We start from the raw sequence: 19,061 nt of genomic DNA, 5'->3' as shown, positions 1-19,061 counted from the left end.
GGGGCAACGGGGAGGACTGGGGTCTCCGAAGCAGTCGCTCCTGTTGGGTGTTGTCTTCTCCTCCGTCTTCTCGCCTGGAGCTATTTGAGTCGCCGTCGTCCCGTTAAACGTCTGCCGAATCCTCATCCGCAATGGGCGTCGAGGGCTGCACCAAATGTATCAAGTACCTGCTCTTCTTCTTCAACTTCATCTTCTGGGTGAGCTACGGAACGACCGAGCGACCGCCTCGCTGCTCTTGTTTTTCATTAAGGCCACGTTTTGCTCGGCTCCCACCGCCCCCATTTTGCCCCCCTTCTCCTTCTTCGCGCCGTTCTCACTAAGCTCGCGAGACTTGAGCGAGCGAGTGCGAGTCGAAATCCCAAAGCTTGTCCAAAAAACGACGAAACGACTACGGCGTCGTGGAAAGGGGGCGACGACGGGACGCTTGGATTGACCGCCGTGAGAAAATCACGTGGCGACGTCGCCATTTGGTGGTCTGAGACAGCGATCGATCTTTAAGTTTTTATCTTGAACGATCCCAAACACCGTTTTTTGAGAGGGGGGGGCAGTGGGGGTTCTGGGATCACGCACGCGCGCCTTTGTGTGTTTTTAATATGTGTGTCTGGCTTGTTTTTCGTCCTGTTGGCTCCTTTGATTCACTCAGCACAAAATGTGCGCACGTGCGCGGCGTTTGGAAACCGAATCCCAGCTAGATTGAGGCCCAAACACGAACACCCCACAGCCCCCTTCACAAAATCAACTGTATTTGTGTGTGTGCGCGCGTGCACGTGTAGGCACGAATGTTTTCCATCTCCCCAATTTCCATCCGAGGGAAACACTTGCGGTGTGTGTGAATGAAAAGGCAGTGTGTGTGTGTTGCTGTCTTGCTCTGCACCCTACAGAGGTTGTGCGCGCGTGCGTGTGGGCCATGACAACCGAATGAAGCATTTATGGATGCTTACGTTGTTCACGCCCAGTTACAAAGTCTGTCCTCTTGTTGTCATGTGGAAAGATTCGGCCAGTACGTGCGCGATTGTGCGTGTGGAAAAAAAGTCAGTTTGGTCGTCGTTGCCATTTTGTGAGTCTTCCCCAATGAGTCATCACTGTGATTCCTTTTTTCCATGCTTTGTGTTCGCCTGTGTGTGTTTGAGTGATTTTAATAATAATGCTTTTAATTTGTAATCGCTTTTCATTAGACTCAAATATGCTTTACAATAGCTTAAAATGCAAAATAATATGTCGACCTGAAGACAATTGACATGAAAATCAATCTTTTGTGTGAAACAAAGCAAAGGTAGGTTTGTGTGAGAAAACAAGGGCGCAGTAAAATCCAATTCCACCCTCCGCACCCTGCCCACCACCTTTTCCAGCAACTCCCCTCAGGCAGGCTCTACCAAATCCAAGGTACATTTAAGCAGCTTCTTCCTCCGTCGCCATCAACTCACTAAACAGTAACCCAAATAGAACTGGATAGTGCCTCCATTTTTCTTCTGATGATACTAGTGCAGCATGTCCTACTGGAGACAAATTCCGTGTGTTCTACATACTTGGCAATAAAGATGATACTGACTCTTTATATTAAAATTATAGCGTTAAGATATCCGTATAAAAGTTGATACAACCGTTTTACTGGTTACTGGACCCTGCGCACCCTGCCCACCACCTTTTCCAGCGACTCCGCATAAAGCAGGCGCTACTGATCCACGCGCAGCAAATCCCGCAGACATTTCAACAGCTTCTTCCTCGTCAGCATAAACTCTCTAAACAATAACCTAAATAGAACTGTCTAGTGCCTCCATTTTTCTTATGATGATACTAGTTCAGCGTGTTCTACCAGAGATAAATTCCTTGTGTGTTCTACATACTTGGCAATAAAGATTATTCTTATTCGATTGAATGCGAGCGGAAGCCAGTATACACCTGCTCAGTGTATCCCGCCACCCCACCGCTACTGAAGTGACGCTAACGTCTCGAAGCTATGCGATTGGACGGGCTTGGCTCGCCTCACGCTTGCTTGTTGTCGTGCGAAGAGTGCGACCTTTCATGTGAGGTGGAAAAGGAGCAACCATAACACCCCCTTGACCCCTGACCCCTCCCCACAACCACCAGATGTGAGAACATAGCATTCCGAGCCAACTAAGAACAAAACGGGATTCTGGTTGATCAAAGCTTTGTACAGGCGTCCCAACCAAAACAAAAAAGATGGAGGCGGGACTTTTATTTGTGATGTACAGTGATACCTCAGCTTACAAACTTAATGGGTGCCCAGAAAGTGTAAGGTGAAAAGTTCGTCTTCCAAACATTTATTTCCCATAAGAAACCATTACAATGAGAATAATCCGTTCCCAGGTCCCCATTAAACATAATTTGCTACTAAATAAGCCTTAAAACTACACCAAATATACCTTATTTGCGGTATAATAAATGTGATATTGTATTGTAATGAAATAAAAAAACTGTACTGTATAATAAAGTCGTTTTATTTACATTAGTGATGGTAGTTGTCAATGTATGGTAGCAATGGTCGACTTAGCATACTGGTACTGGGATGCAAAGTCACACAACCGCACACCTAGTAGGTGTTTTTGGTAACAAAAGTAATCCACTCGATAACAAACCATGTCTGCACTCAATGATATGGAGGTGGGGGGAAAAACTAGTCCGCCAGCCACCGTGGCAGTGTTTGACCGTGTGGTTTGGTGTCCATCCGCCGAAAAGTAGTCCGGCAGCCACCAAGGCGCAGTGTGGTTTGGTTCGTCTGCCGAAAACTACTTCGTATGCCAAGATTATATGATCGCTAGTTTAATGCTCATTAGGTGAAAAGTTCGTAAGCTAAAGCGTTCGTAAACTGAGGTATCACTGTAATGGCGCGCGCCGGCTAATGATGCTAAATAAGAACCTGGCGAGAAGCGCGTTGAAATTAGCAGCGGAAAGACGGTCGGCCGTATTTTCCTTGTTGTTGTCGTCGGGTTTGCCGTTTTTTGTGTCATTTGTGTGTTGTTGGTGTGCCACAGACAGCACTCGGTCCAAAATAGGATTGGTCGCTGGCTAATCAAAGGCGTGCGCGCATCTTCTTAATCACTTTTTACGCGTGCCCCCCCCCCCCCTATTTTTTAACATACTCACCCATTTCCTCAGACTATTTTTGAATCAGAATCCTCTTTATTGCCAATTATGTGGAACACACAAGGAATTTGTCTCCGGGAGAACAAGCTGCACTAGTATCTTCATAAGAAAAATGGAGCCACTATCCAGTTCTATTTAGATTACTGTTTAGAGAGTTAATGGCGACAGGGGAAGAAGCTGTTGAAATGCCTGCTTGATTTGGTGCAGATTTAGATCGGTAGCGCCTGCCTGAGGGGAGTCGCTGGAAAAGGTGGTGGGCAGGGTGCAGAGGGTCCAATAGGATATTCTGCACCCTTGTTTTTATCCTTGCAGTGAATCAGAATCGTCTTTATTGGCCAAGTATGTAGAACACACAAGGAATTTGTCTCCGGGAGAACAAGCTGCACTAGTATCTTCATAAGAAAAATGGAGCCACTATCCAGTTCTATTTAGATTACTGTTTAGAGAGTTAATGACGACAGGGGAAGAAGCTGTTGAAATGCCTGCTTGAATTGGTGCAGATTTAGATCGTTAGCGCCTGCCTGAGGGGAGTCGCTGGAAAAGGTGGTGGGCAGGGTGCAGAGGGTCCAATAGGATTTTCCGCACCCTTGTTTTTATCCTTGCAGTGAATCAGAATCGTCTTTATTGGCCAAGTATGTAGAACACACAAGGAATTTGTCTCCGGTAGAACACGCTGCACTAGTATCATCGAAAAATGGAGGCACTATACACTTCTATTTGGGTTACTGTTTAGAGAGTTAATGGCCACAGGGGAAAAGCTGTTGAAATGTGTGCTGGATTTGGTAGCGCCTGCCTGAGGGGAGTCTCTGGAAAAGGTGGTGGCCAGGGTGCGGAGGGTCCAGTAGGACTTTCCTTGGATTCTTGCAGTGCGCAAGTCCTCCAGAGTGGCTATGGCAGTGTCAATGATTAAAAACATGTGCACACGTGTATGATCGTCAAATGGAGAGTCCATGATTGGCAGGATTGGTCGCCACACCCATGAAAACGGGGCTTCAATTAGTGTGATTTTAAAAAAGAAAGATCCCACACAGGTGTCAAAAGTTACCGTGACTGGCACTTACTCAGCGCACAGGTGTGGGGGTGCGATTTCACACACATTGCGGGGTGGGCGTGGCTCCTTCATGCAGCACACTGGGATCCCCTTTGCACATTTTGGTCCCCCATTTTGGATGTGGCAATGATGATTGGAGACGGGGGCACTTTGGATGACGGAGGAATGTTTTGCGGAGAATCTTCCGGAAGGTCAATTTGATTGGGCGGCGGGGGTGCGACCGGTTATGCATTCACTTGCCCGGTCCATTTCCAATCCAGCCAAAATGACAAATGGGTGGGATTGATTCGTTTTGGGGGATTTTGCCAGGCTCCATTTTGGGCTGGCGTCCGCCATGTTGACTTTGGGAAGAATTTGGCCGAACGTCCATCGTGATGACCAACCGCCAAAAAAATGAGCCACATGGGCTTGACGCGTCTTAACGAGACGCGTGATGGGACTCGGTCGCCGCCCCGATCGTGTCTGGTTTCTCAATTGGGTGGGGTGGGGGAAGGGCTAAGAGCTTTTAGCGTTATTAGCCGCCTCCCCCATAAATCAACGGCGACAGGCACCGAGAGGGGTACGAGGTGGCACCGGCGGGAGGGAACCCTCTGCGGTGTGGGGGCGGGCTCGTATGGGAAGAGGGAGGACCCCCCCTGCTCCTTCGCTAGCATGCCCCGCATTCTCTGTTAGCGCCTCACCCTTTTCTCCTGAAATAGACCCCCGGGCTTGGTCATGTTGGAAGCCGCCGCGCTGCCATTGGTCCATTCCGTGTCTCAGTCGCCTCGCGGTTTACTTGAGCCTCCCCAGTGCGCATGTTAGCTCCGATGTGAGCAACCTCCACCCCCCACTTTTAGCACGTTGTGGAATGTGCGAGCAACAGATGGTGGACCAATCAGCTTGTCTTCGTCTTTGCGCCACTTGGTGTCCAAATGGGGGGGGTCAAAAAAGAAAGACTAGAAGAGAAAGAAGGTACATTCCTGAAATACAGTTATACCTCAGCTCACAAACTTAATTGGTACCCAGAAAGTGTGTGTGAGGCAAAAAGTGTGTCTTCCAAAAATTAATTTCCTATGGGAAATAATTAAAAATGAGAATAATCCGTTCCCAGGTCCCCATAAAACAAAGTTTTTCTACAAAATAATCCTTAAAACTATACAAAATAGAACGTATTGTATGTATAATAAATGTGCTATTGTATTGTAATGAAAGAAATAAACTGTACTGTATAATAAAGTCGTTTTATTGATCTTTGTGATGGTCGTTGCCTTTTGATGATATCCGAGTGACGTTGCCGTGCTTTCTCGCCGATAATACCCTCACTCACACTGTCCCCTGCTAGCTGGTTTTCGTTAAGTTTTTGAACCTCTTCTATTGCCTGAGATCGTTGCTTGGACAACACAGAAACACCTTTAGCCACACGTAGCAACAGTCGACTTAGCATACTGGTACTGAGACGCTAAGTCACAGAAACGCAGACCTCGTTGGTGTTTTTTGATGATCTTCTTCGGCTCGACCATTTTCTTTTGTATCCTCTTCAGCTTTACACTAGCCTCTGGTGGGGGCTTTTTAATAGCAAACCGGTTCGCCAGCCACCGCAGCACATCTGTTCATCTGCAGAAATCCAGTCCGCCTGTGTTGGGGTCTTTCGGTCCCATAATAGCAAAAGTAATACACTCGATAACAACCCACGTCTGCACTCAAAAGAAAGGGGCTGACGAAAACTATTCCTCCGCCTACTTGGCGCTGTGTGGTTTGGTTCGTCCGCCAAAAACTCGTTCGTATGCCAAGATTATATTCTCGCGAATTTAATGTTCGTAAGGTGAAAAATTTGTGAGCTAGTGTTCTTAAGATGAGGTATCACTGTATTATTATTTTATGCTATTATTTTCCACCTGGGGGGGGGGGGCTTCAAGATGTCCATCGGTGGGGGCTCACTTGGGGTGTGTAATGCCAGTGCGTGTGTAGGGGGCGGGGTGAATCTAAGGTGGGCGTGGCCATCTAACCTGTTGTGCCGTCTGTGTTTCAGCTGGCGGGCTGCGTCATCCTGGGCGTGGCCTTGTGGCTGCGTCACGACCCGCAGACCAGCAGCCTGCTGGAAATCAACTTTGACGGACAGCAGGCGCCCAGCACCTTCTACATCAGTACGTGCCCCCCCCCCCCCCTTCCCTCGCCGCCGACGCCCCCTCCCTCGTTTTGACGAGCGCCCCAAGCCCCGCCAAACATGTCCGCCCTGCTTTGTCCCTGCTGACTTTGAGCGTCTCCAAGCGTGTCGCATTCATTGGGGGGGGGGGGGAGCCTTGGAAACCATTTTTGTTTTGGTGTCTTGTGACGGGGGAAACGCCTCGGTGGCCCCATGAGGGAGGGGCCACCGAGGCTATCGTCGGCTCGTCGCTATCGGAAAAAATTCCTCGCTGGCCCCGCCCCCCTCCTCCTTGCGTGTGAAAGTACTCGCCCCCCTTCTCTTTCTCTCTCTTCCCCATCTGCTGGTGGTTAGCATGCTAGTCACGGCGTCTACCATTTTTTTCCCCCTCCCCTCGCCCGACTCCCCCTCCCCCCTCCCCCTGGAGCCTTCACCAAAACGGCCCCCCTCCGCCGCGCCGTTGCTTGGAAATGATGGCGACGGCGGCGCGAGCGAGTGGGCCTCCGTCTCCCGAGTCACGAGTTGCTTCCTCTTAAGTGGACGTGTCGTTTCCTGCGCCCAACCGCCACTTTGAGGGCGAGAGCACTTTGGCGGCGGCGGGGGGGGGGGGGGGGGGGGGAGAGGGGGTGTGAAAAGCGTTCGATACGCTTTGAAATCGATGAGAAACTCTCCCCGTCCACTTCGAAACGTAAACGCCGTTGCCAGATGGTCGGGAATTTTCCGCCATCTTGCATAATGTTGCGCTTTTCTTCCATTTTCTTCAATTTGGTGTTTGGAAGAAACTGACCGGGCCACGCCCCAAAAAGCTCTGCCTCCAACATGGCGGCCGAGTGTTGAGACACGCCCCCCCCTGCCCAATCCTCCCCGCGGGATTGGATGAGCCTTTATTCGTCTCGCCGTGGAGAAGCGGACAAATACAGTAGCTGCTGTCAAGGCAGCCACTCTTGTCGCGCCATCTTGAAATCAAAACAACAAAAGACACAGACAGTCATTCAATCTTGAGCAATTTCTACTTCCTCTTTGTTGCATGAAGCCATTCTAGATGAAAGAGGAAAGGATCAAAACATCCTTTTCACAGGTGGATCAGGGATTTCACGGTGAAATGTGCCCATCTGCTACGAGCTAAATACAGTAATACCTCAGTTTATGAACGCTTTAGCTCACGAACTTTTCGCTTTACGAACATTAAATTCGCGAGAATATAATCTTGGCATACTAACTACTGTAGTTTTCGGCAAACGAACCAAACCGCACCGCACCACGGTGGCTGGGGGACCAGTTTTCGGCGGATGAACACCAAACCACACGGTCGAACAACACCACGGTGGCTGGCGAACTAGTTTTCGTCACCCCCTTTATTTGAGTGCAGATGTGGTTTGTTATCAAGTGGACTACTTTTGCTATTATGGGAGCGAAAAAGACCCACCGCAGGCTGGTGTTAAGCCGAAGAGGACACAAAAGAAAATGTCGGTCGAGTAGAAGAAGGACATCCTCGAAAAACACCAATGACGTGTGCGTTTGTGTGAATTAGCGTCCCAGTAGCAGTATGCTAAGTTGCTACGTGTGGCTAAGGGTGTTTCTGTGTTGTCTAAGCAACGGTCTCAGGCAATAGAAGAGGTTGAAAAACTTGTGTTGATTTGGATGAACGAAAAGCAGCTAGCAGGGGACAGTGTGAGTGAGGGTATTATCGCAGAGAAAGCACGGCAACTTCACTCGGATATCGTCAATAGGCAACTGCATCAATGACCATCACAAAGGTCAATAAAACGACTTTATTATACAGTACTGTTTGTTTCTTTCATTACAATCCAATAACATGTTTATTGTACCTAAAATAAGGTCTATTTTGTGTTGTTTTAAGACTTATTTATGAGAATATTGTGTTTTATTGGGACCTGGGAATGCATTATACTCATTTGAATGGTTTCTTATGGGAAATAAATGTTTGGAAGACACACTTTCCGGGAATCAATTAAGTTCGTAAGTTGAGGTATCACTGTATTTGAAAGCAAACATGAAGCGGTAGCATCCATTGACCAAAAGGGACTGTCTCCCATCTGCTGTCCCACATCAATCCACTTCAATTCCAAGCCGCGACCGTTCCACATACTGCATACGTGCTCCTTTCTTCTCAAGTCATCCATCAATCCAGCCACAGACTGTCCAACAGTACCGACCTTGTCGCTAGGGTGCCGTCGGGGGTTGTTAGCCCACCATTTGGACCCCCCCCCCCCCTTGACCGCCCAGGCACACGACGCGGTGCCAATTAGCATTGCTGTCCATCCCCTCCAAAGCAGCCACTGTGCAAGCCGCTAGCAACAAAAGCCAAAAGGGGAAAGAAAATGTAGCAATTAGCGTGCTATTCCTTCCACCGTGTCATGTGACGGGATCGCCTTTCATGATAAAGCCGCCGAAAGTATGAATGACAAACGGCTGTTTATCAGTTAAGTTAAGAGTTGTTGGAATCTTCCGCACGCTTGCTAACTTTGTTTTTTTTCTCGACAAAACTGTACCGTGGCTTGGTGAGCGACGCTAAACTGTCAACTTTGAGCATCTGTTTTCCAAATGGGGTTTGCAACGTCGCAGGAAACTGGAAGCGGCGGAAGCCACGAGGTCTTGCGATGCTCGCATTGTGTCTTGGAACAATAGCGAGCTAAAGGCGGCTAGCGCAACGCATCTGGATAAATCATTATGTGTCTTTTCAACCATTTTTTGGGGCTAAATTAGCTCTCGGCTGTTAGCCCAGCGCGAGTTTCTTTGGCTATTCATTCTTGGCTGCCAGGCTAGCAAGAGTTAGCAGAATTAGCCATGTCGCGCCAAATGGGCGGGGTTAGACTTTCCGCACCGTGTTACCCTCCCCCGAAAAAAAACTTTCTCGCGTACAGCAACGGAATTTTACAGCGCCGCCATTTTTTGGGGCTAAATTAGCAAGAGTTAGCAGAATCAGCCATGTCCCGCCAAATGGGCGGGATTAGAGGGTAACGTAGCATGTTACCCTCCCCCGAAAAACTTTTTCCTGCATGCAGCAACAGAATTTTTTTTTGCTAATGGCGCTGTTTTTTGGGCCTAAATTAGCTATCTGCTGTTAGCCCAGCGCGAGTTTCTCTGGCTATTTACTCTTCGCTGCCAGGCTAGCAAGAGTTAGCAGAATTACTCTTCGCTGTGAGGCTAGCAAGAGTTAGCAGAATTAGCCATGTCCCACCAAATGGGTGGGATTAGACTTTACGTAGCGTGTTACCCTCCCCCGAAAAACTTTTTCCTGTGTACCGCAACTGAATTTTTTTTGTGTGCTAATGGCGCCGTTTTTTGGGCCTAAATTAGCTATCGCTGTTAGCCCAGCGCGAGTTTCTCTGGCTATTTACTCTTCGCTGCCAGGCTAGCAAGAGTTAGCAGAATTAACCATGTCCCACCAAATGGGCGTGGTTTGACTTTCCGTACCGCTTTGAGTCGCTTTTACGTGAGCGTTTGAACACAAGCAACAAAGTCGCTAAGCAGATGCTACCGAGCTACCGGAAGCGTGGTGGGGGGGGGGGCAGATTCAATCACTGCGGACAGGAAAGGACGGTTAAGAAAAATGGAATTATGGCACCCACGGGAGGGGGGGGGCGCGAGGGGGGGTCGTAAAAAATGGCGGCGGCGGGGCTTTCGGCCAAGGTATCGATTTGGAAAATGAGCATTAGCGTGAGTGGCTCTGTGGCCAGAGCGCGGGTGCCGAGCCGCAATCGAATTACGCCCGACAAGCGCGGCTAATGATGATGAAGGAGGAGGATGAGGATCCCGCACCCCCGCCCGCTTTCAACCACAGTGACATCATCCTTGTTTTTCTTGAAAAAAAAGAGTTGATGTGTATGTGGAACGGTCGCAGCTTGGAATTGAAGCGGATTGACGTTGGACTGGATATGTGAGACAATCACTTTTCGTCAACGGATGCGACAGCTTCATGATTAATTGCTTTGAACATTTAGCTTGTAGCAGACGTGCAGGTTTCACCATGACACGCCCCTGATCCACTGGTGAAAAGGACGCTTTGATCCTCTCTTCTTTCATCTAGAACTCCTTCATATGACAGAGTGCAGAAAGTGCTGACGATTGAACATTGTGTCTTTGTCATGCCATATTTTGGTGTTTTGTTTTTAACTTCAAGATGGCGCCGCGTGAGTGGCTGCCTTTACAGCAGCTCCTGTATTTTGTTTTTGCTGCTGTGAAAGGTATTTTTGTTGTTGTGATATGAATAAATAATAATACATTTAATTTCTAAGCGCCTTTCAAAACTCTCAAGGACACTTTTCAGTCACAGGATTTTTTTTGTGCGGGTGAGCAGTGGCAGCCATTCGCGCCAGCGTTCATTCTACCTGGAAGTAACACAGCAGCAAAGTTGTTAAAGGAAGAGGAAAGAAAGAAGTAGAAAAACAAACAGCCATTCTCGCGGGGCCATCTTGAAGTAAAAATAAAAAACTGACAACAGAGTCATTCATTCTTCAGCACTTGTTGTACCCTCTTTGTGACATGAAGCCGTTCTAGATGAAAGAGGAGAGGATCAAAGCGTCCTTTTTACCAGTGGATCAGGGACGTCATGGTGGAATGTGCACGTCTACTGCAAACTAAATGTTGAAGGCAAACACAAAGCTGAATCTAATCTAACCATGTCCCTGTTATGGGGTACTCCTGTCAAAGTGTCCTTGAGCAAGGTACCGATGGACGGCTTGGCATGGCTTCTGGTTTCCAGAGTCTCTTCAGTTTTTCCTCCTCCGCCCTACTCATGGAAGGAAAGCTAGAAAAAGGGGAGGGGGGACGAAAACCACTTCCTGTGAGCACAACTTAAGATATGACTCACCCTCGTTAACTAAACAGCACTGCAGAACCACCTGTTGGCCGTTCGGGAGCATGACATGCCTCGCTTGGAATATTAATAATAATACTACATTTATAATCATAATACATTTGATTTCTAACTGCCTTTCAAAACTCTCAAGGTCACTTTACAGTCACAGAAGTTTTTCTGCGGGTGCGCAGCGGCAGCCACACATGCTAGCGTTCAAATACATAGGAACTCAAATAGATAGAAAGCTAGCTAGCTAGCCAATCGATATCCAACAGATACCTAGCTAGATAGCCAGCCGGCTAGATAGTGAATAGCTAGCTAGCCAGCCAGATAGCTCGCTAGGCAGCCAGAGCTAATAGATACCAAATAGCTAGCAAATGCTATCAAGCTGCAGTTACACCACCAACTGTGATTTCTAAGCGCCTTTCAAAACTCTCAGGGTCACTTTTCAGTCAGAGGATCAGTTTTTCTGTGGGTGAGCAGTGGCAGCCACACACGCCTGAGTTCACTCAAAAAGATAGAAGGCTAGCTAATAAAATGCTAGATAGGTAGCTAACTACATAGCTAATATGTTTCCTGATGAAATAGCTCACTAGCTATAGTGCTCATAGTTAGCTAACTACCTAGCTAGCTAGATCATTAATGGATAGCTTGCTAGCTAGATAGCTAATATGTTTCCTGACCCGTCCAGTTGCCAATGGCTAGCGTTGCTAGCGTGCCCAGAGTGGACTGTCCTGCCGCGCATGTTTTTTTTTTGGGTGGGCGGGAGGCGGTAGAGGGGTACATTAGAAAACCGCCGAGGGCAAGCTGAACCTCTTTGTGTTGCAGGCGTGCACATCCTGATCGCGGTGGGCGCCGTGATGATGGTGGTGGGTTTCCTGGGATGCTACGGCGCCATCCAGGAGTCGCAATGCCTGCTGGGAACGGTGAGTTGGTGTCAGTGAGGGGTTGGCGGGCGAATCCTCAAGAAGGCCCGCGTTGACGTTGTGGTCCTGTCGTGCTCTCCTTCAGTTCTTCGCCTGCCTCGTCATCCTGTTCGCTTGCGAGGTGGCCGCTGGAATTTGGGGCTTCATGCACAAAGACACCGTAAGACCACACGACACCCCCGACTGACCTCTGACCTCCTCCTGTTTTCTCATTTGTCGTTTGCGCCGACGCGCCTACTTGATTGCGGTTGTGGTGCGCCTCAGGTTTCCAAGGAGATGATCAACTACTACGACTCCATCTACGACAAGGCCATGACGCAGAGCGTCACCACCGACGCTGAGAAGAAGAGGGCCGTCGCCTCCGTGCTCAAAGTCTTCCATGAGACGGTACGGACGCCGACGGCGCCCATGCGCGTCTGGGAATTCCCCCTGGGAATGGATGCTAGCCCGTTCATTAAAACAACAACAAAAAAGGCTACATTGAGGCTACATTTGTTAGCCTGCCTATAGCTTTTTCCCATTGTCTGATGATAGAAGCTAACAGATACAATAGATGTCGTTTGTTTTCATTTAGCGAGCAAAGTGTGACTCCATTCGTCGCTGCCACCATAGTTAGCTTGCGGAAATTAGCATTTTCGCTGTCGAGATAAAATGCGACGTCATTGGCTTGAAGGTAGAAATGCTCAGAAGGAGTGCGTAAGTTGAAGAAGCCGAGGAAAGTGTTTTTAAAATGGCTGCTTTTTTTGTGTTTAGCTGAGCTGCTGTGGAAAGGGCGAAAGCACGTCCATTTTGACGCAATTCACCGACATGCTCGGCGTCACCGACCTCTGTCCCAGCTCTGGAACTTCTGTCGTAAGTTCGCAAGGCATTTCAATACATATTTAGTATACAGTGATGATACCTCAGCTCACGAACTTAATTGGATCCCAGAAAGTGTGTTTAAGGCGAAAAGTTTGTCTGCCAAACGTTTATTTCCCATTTTGAACATTAAAATGAGAATAATCCGTTCCCAGATCCGCCATAAAACATCATTTTCTACTAAATAAACCTTAAAACGACATAAAATAGACCTTATTTTATGTATAATAAATGTGTTATTGGATTGTAATGAATTTCTACTAAATAAGCCTTAAAGGACAAACGACGTCGCCGGACAAGTTGTGTCCATAATTTGTAAAATGGCTTCAAATGACTTCTACTGAGCGTATTTTAATAAGATTCCACCGCATATAGCTATATTTTACGTTTTAAGACTCACTCTGAATATTCAGGAAGTCTTGTTTTTGAGTTGGTGACTAGTCCGTACGTGACGTTACGAAAGGACCGTAAAAAAGACGCATTGTAGCGTCCTTCCATCACGTCAATGCATTTTGCTGTACTGTTTGGTTTGAAAACATTTTGTTGCACCCAAAAGCTGCCAGAAGAGGGTGTCCAAGCTCCATATAAGGAATTTATCAGCCTGTGGAAACGGAGGTGGCCACTGGAGGGCGCCATTTTGTGCCTCTTTTCTGGTGATCCATTGTTGCACCGATGTTGTCTCAAAATGGCACGGAATAAATTCTTTCAGCGATTGCAAACATGTATGCTTTCCTCTTCAGAACTATTTGAATCATATTCATAACTGGATGTGTAACAAGAAAGCATATTCTCCGAATCTGAAGCCATTGTTTTGATTCTCCAGCAATGCAAGACCTCTTGGCATGACGTCACGAACTAGGGGGCGGGACTTTCTGAAAATGCCCAATTCGCAGCTCAATTTTTTGCAGATTTTGGACACTTTGTCATTTTTATTGGTGTTTTGCATTTGAATAAAAATATACTGCGTGTTTTGGGTATTTTAGATGCTATAAAACGTTTTTCTGATGTCAGTTAAAAAACAAAAAAGTGACGTCGGTTGCCCTTTAAAACTACACAAAATATACTTTATTTTACGTATAATAAATATGCTATTGTATTGTAGTTAAAGAAATAAACTGTACTGTATAATAAAGTCGTTTTATTGACCTTTGTGATGGTCGTTGATGTAGTCGCCTTTTGATATCCGAGTGAAGTTGCCGTGCTTTCTCGGCGATAATACCCTCATTCACACTGTCCCCCTGCTAGCTGCTTTTCGTTACGTTTTTCAACCTCTTCTATTGCCTCAGACCGTTGCTTAGACAACACAGAAACACCCTTAGTCACAGGTAGCAATGGTCGACTTAGCGTACTGAGACGCTAAGTCACACAAACGCACACCTTGTTGGTGTTTTTCAATTATCTACTTCTTCTCCTCGACCGTCATTTTCTTTTGTGTCCTCTTTGGCTGAACACAAGCCTGTGTTGGGGTGTTATCCGCTCCCATAATAGCAAAAGTACTCCACTCGATAACAAACCACATCTGCACTCAAAGAATTTAATGTTCATGAGGCGAAAAATTCGTGAGCCAAAGTGTTCGTAAGCCGTGGTATCACTGTATCACTAAATGACCTTATTTTTAACTCATTGACTGGCAGACGGTGTGCAAAAAGGTGTCCGCTCCAGTGCCAGGGTTATTGTCATTGTCACTTGAATTGCAGGACCCGCACAATAAGGAGTTTTAGGACTACATAAACATCCAATACAACATTAGAAACCTGAGACTCTCTTCTTTCATCAGAAAAAAAAGAGTTAATACCTAAATTACATGAGTCTGAGTTATATGAGATTGAAATGGTAGCGACTGTCCAAAATACAATGCAATATATCCATATTGGTTGATATAGCGCTTTAACAACAGTTGAAGCTGGAACAAAGCGCTAACATGGGGAAAAAATGCAAATGCTGCCCCCTCGTGGAAGGGAAAAACATGGCCAGAGGTCTGGCCAAGTGCTTTATCGGCACCCAACCATGAAAAAACAAAACCCGAAAAAATTCGGGAACAGCGCTCTACGTCATATTTTCAATTCTCGAATCAATTCGGGGATGCAGTGAATGAGTTCAGTCCATTTTAAATTCTTTGTAAATCATATTTTAATAATAATAATACATTTTATTTATTTTGTATCCCCGTGGATCATTTTGTAAATGCTGGCTAGCTATCTAGCTAGCTATCGATTAGCTAGCTACCTCGCTTTCTATCTATTTGATAGGCATAGCTATGTCCTTGAGAGTTTTGAAATGCGCTTATAAATAATTATTGTTACTATTAGCTATATATTAGCTAGCTAGCTTTCTATCTATTTGAGTTACTTCCGGGTTGAGTGCTGGTGCGTGCGGCTGCCGCTGCTCACCCACAGAGAAACTGACCCTGCGACTAAAGTAACCTTGAGAGTTTTGAAAGGCTAGCTAGATAGCTAATAATTAGCAAACAGCTAGCAAATGATAATAATAAAAATAATCCATTTCATTTTGAAGCGGCTTTCAAAACTCTTCAGGTCACTTTACAGTCAAGTGTTTTTGTGGGTGAGCGGCGGCAGCCACCTGCGCTAGCGTTCACTCAACCCCGAAGTAACTCAAATAGATAGACAGCTAGATAGCTAATAGATAGCTAATAGCCGACAGCTTACAGCCAGTCAGCTAGACAGCTAATAGCTAACTTATGGATAGCAAATAGATAGCCACAGCTAATAGCTTAGAAATGAAATGTATTATTATTATTATGATGATGATGATGATTATTATTATTATTTTCTAGTTGTCGTGGATATTTGCCAAATTGTTGACTAGTTTTCATTTTTTTTACCTTTGCTTGCAGAGCTGCCACGTCCGCATCACCGAATTGTTCTCGGACAAAATCTACCTGATCGGCATCGCCGCCCTGGTGGTCGCCGTCATTATGGTGAGCCCGCCGTTGTCGCGACGACCGGGCTGTGATGACCTCATGCTGTTTTTTTTTTTTTTTTGTGCAGATCTTTGAGATGATCTTCAGCATGGTCCTGTGCTGCGGGATCCGCAATAGTCCCGTCTACTAGAAGCTCCTCCCCCTTTTCCGGCCGTTCCTGCCAACAGGAAGTCGCACTCGGCTTGCTGGATTCCCGTACGACAGCGTTTTGGTGGCACCCGTCCGTCTTTTATTCCCGATGCTGGAGCGCAACCAATTCCAACGTACTTTTCAAAGCAAACTAAACCCCTCCTTCACTTCTGTGTTATTTCTTTTTTTTTGTTTTTACTCATTTTATGCCTTTGACACTTGTTTTGAGGCTTTTTTTCCCCCTCCTTTTGGGGAGATGGAAAATGGCCGCCCATTAATGAAAATTGCTCTATCATCATACATCACTTGAACAAGCTTACACGTGCTCAAAATAGGCACGAAATGTTGTTTTGGGTGACAATCTCAACACCCAACATGCTTTTTTTTCCCTCTGAAAACAAAACCAAGTGTTTTTATACCTCATCTTACGAATGCTTTAGCTCACCAAACCACACGGTCAAACAGCGCCACGGTGGCTGCTGAACTAGTTTTTGTCCCACCTGCATTTCATTGAGTGCAGACATGGTTTGTTATCGAGTGGATTACTTTTGCTACCAAACGTACCAACTAGGTGTGAATTAGCGTCCCAGTACCAGTATGCTAAGTCGACCATTGCTACCATACATTGACAACTACTATCAGGAAGGTAAATAAAACTACTTTATTATACTGTACAGTTTATTTCTATTTACACGGTCGAACAGCGCCAAAGTGGCAGCTGAACTAGTTTTCCACACCTACTTTCTTTGAGTGCAGACGTGGTTTGGTATCAAGTGTGGTACTTTTGCGATTATGGCACCGAAAAAGACCCCCGCCACAGGCTAGTGTTAAGCCGAATTGGACACAAAAGAAAATGACGAAGAAGGAGATCATCGAAAAACACCAACGAGGTGTGCGTTTGTGTGTACTAGTACGCTAAGTCGGCCATTGCTAAGCAACAGTCTCAGGCAATAGAAGAGGTTGAAAAACTTCTGTTGATTTGGTTGAACGAAAAGCAGCTAGCAGGGGACAGTGTGAGTGAAGGTATTATCGCCGAGAAAGCACGGCCTCTTCACTTGGGTACCATCAAGAGGCAATGACATCAACGACCATCACAAAGGTCAATAAAACGACTTTATTTTATAGTACAGTTTATTTCTTTCATTACAATCCAATAACATTTATTTTACATAAAATAAGGTCTATTTTGTGTAGTTTTAAGGCTAATTTAGTAAGAAATTATGTATTATGGGGATCTGGGAACGGATTATTCGCATTTTAATGGTTTCTTATGGGAAATAAATGTTTGGCAGATGAACTTTTCGCCTTACACACACTTTCTGGGAACAAATTAAGTTCGTAAGATGAGGTATCACTATTTTGTTTTGTTTTTCGTCCTTCAGTAACAACCATACAACAGTTGTTTCACCAAAAACATCAGTTTGGGACCACTGCGTGAAGAAAATGAGCTTTTTTTTTCTCGCTATTTATGGCCACTCAAACTATGAAATTAGACCAAGGGGGAGGGGCTTATGACGGCTAAATTTGCAATTTGTTTAGCGAAGAAATGCACCCTGAGTGATGTGCATAAACCACGCTTTCCACCCTTTACACTTTTTGGTGATCGACATGACAATCTGACACGCCTAATCTTTATCTTTGACTGAAAAATTGTGCTGATCTCAAAATGTCAAGTGGCGCAACGCTGCCATCTACTGGGGTGGTTGAGAGGTTGTTTTTCCCCTCCATAAAAATAGATCATTTTTTATTTTCAATGGTTTTTTTTTCATCCCAAAAAAACTTGATGTATGATGATGAGCATCCGTTTCCCCCCGCCCCCCACCGTTAAGGAGGGTTCACATTGGTGGACATGTTGGAACTTTTATTTTCTTTCACTGTTTACTGGATAAAGTGTGAGTGTGTGGGTGTGTGTTGGTGTAAGCTTTCGTGTGTAACCTTCGGCACCGCTGTTGAAATACTTTATTGAGTTGTTTCCGCCTCTTAAGGACGAATGTGTTCCAAAAAAAATGGAAGAAAAAAATTCTGTTGGATTCAACTCAATCAGTATTTTATTGTATTTTATTTTGCTATATCGGCACGATCGACTAAGTGTAGCGAAATGTATTTCACATATTATTTTTGTTGCCATTTTATATATTTCGGTCGGATTCAAGACCATGAAAAAACAAATGGATGATAACACACTTAGCTTAGCTTCAATGACAAGATATTTCTATCAATGACATATTTTTAGGATGCACTACACGCATTTAACAAACATTTAAAACTGTTTTTTTTTCTTTGTTTTTAAAGTGAATGTTAAGAGCTAGTTGTCACTATAACCCTGGCTTAGCCAAGCTTCGCTCACATTAGCATGTGAAACAAAAGTAGTGAAATGTCTGACTGAGAGATATTTTTCAAATCCGCTTTGCGCATTTACAAATGCTTTCGAAAAACGATGAGAGAGAAAACACTGGTGTCCAAGTCAAGGCCCGGGGGCCAAATCTGGCCCGCCGCGTCATTTTTTTCGGCCCGCGAAAATCTTGAAATTCCACGATTCTGGTTAAACTCCCAACCAAAATGTTCAATGTTCCCACGTCAACCACAAGAATTATTTTTTAACGTCAAATTTGAAGATTTGAGAACGCGCACTTGAATGAGCTTAGCCGACATTTGCATGTTGAATAAACGCTCCGAGTGCTCAGCGAAGTCATCGGCGAAATTTGAAAACATTTATGAAGGCAGTTCAGATATGTATTTTTTTTTATGCTGTAACAACATATGCCTTGTCGCTTCGGATATTAACGCGAAATAAAAGTGGCAAAATGTTGGCGAGATATTTGCTAACGCTACCGATTTCCCCTTTTTGTGTTTTAGCTAGCTTCGTCTGCATTGTCGCGTTGAGCTAAAGTGGCAAAATGTTGCAGAGATATTTGCTAACGGTTGACCTGTTTGTGTTTTAGCTAGCTTCGTCCGCATGGTCACGTCGAGCTAAAGTGGAAAAATGTTGGTGAGATATTTGCTAATGCTAACGGTTTACCTGTTTGTGTTTTAGCTAGCTTCGTCCGCATGGGTCGTGTCGAGCTAAAGTGGCAAAATGTCGGCGAGATATTTGTTAACGCTAACGG

At 45.8% G+C, this 19,061-nt stretch overlaps 1 protein-coding gene across 1 annotated transcript; it reads left to right on the top strand.

Annotated features, from left to right (window-relative positions):
• Window positions 1-8: 8 nt before the first annotated feature.
• LOC148900114 (CD81 antigen-like) lies at window positions 9-18,785 on the top strand. The gene is made up of 8 exons (XM_088991721.1): window positions 9-197; window positions 6,165-6,279; window positions 11,929-12,026; window positions 12,112-12,186; window positions 12,291-12,413; window positions 12,780-12,878; window positions 15,739-15,822; window positions 15,893-18,785. The coding sequence occupies exons 1-8, from the start codon at window positions 132-134 to the stop codon at window positions 15,953-15,955; spliced, it is 723 nt and encodes a 240-aa protein (XP_088847847.1). The 5' UTR covers window positions 9-131; the 3' UTR covers window positions 15,956-18,785.
• The last annotated feature ends 276 nt before the right edge of the window (window positions 18,786-19,061 follow it).

The sequence above is a fragment of the Hippocampus bargibanti genome, linkage group LG03 (genome assembly GCF_051943395.1).
Source record: "Hippocampus bargibanti isolate YZ-2025 linkage group LG03, ASM5194339v1, whole genome shotgun sequence".
Lineage (NCBI taxonomy): Eukaryota > Metazoa > Chordata > Actinopteri > Syngnathiformes > Syngnathidae > Hippocampus > Hippocampus bargibanti.
The sequence above is the reverse complement of the archived record's forward strand: the minus strand, read 5'-3'. Positions and strand labels throughout refer to the sequence as shown.

Bases quoted from the DNA above. Each gene is read 5' to 3' on its own strand.
- LOC148900114 (XM_088991721.1), top strand. From the start codon at position 132: ATGGGCGTCGAGGGCTGCACCAAATGTATCAAGTACCTGCTCTTCTTC. The intron at 198-6,164 runs GTGAGCTACGGA...TCTGTGTTTCAG, and splicing joins TCTTCAACTTCATCTTCTGG to CTGGCGGGCTGCGTCATCCT. The intron at 6,280-11,928 runs GTACGTGCCCCC...TTTGTGTTGCAG, and splicing joins GCCCAGCACCTTCTACATCA to GCGTGCACATCCTGATCGCG.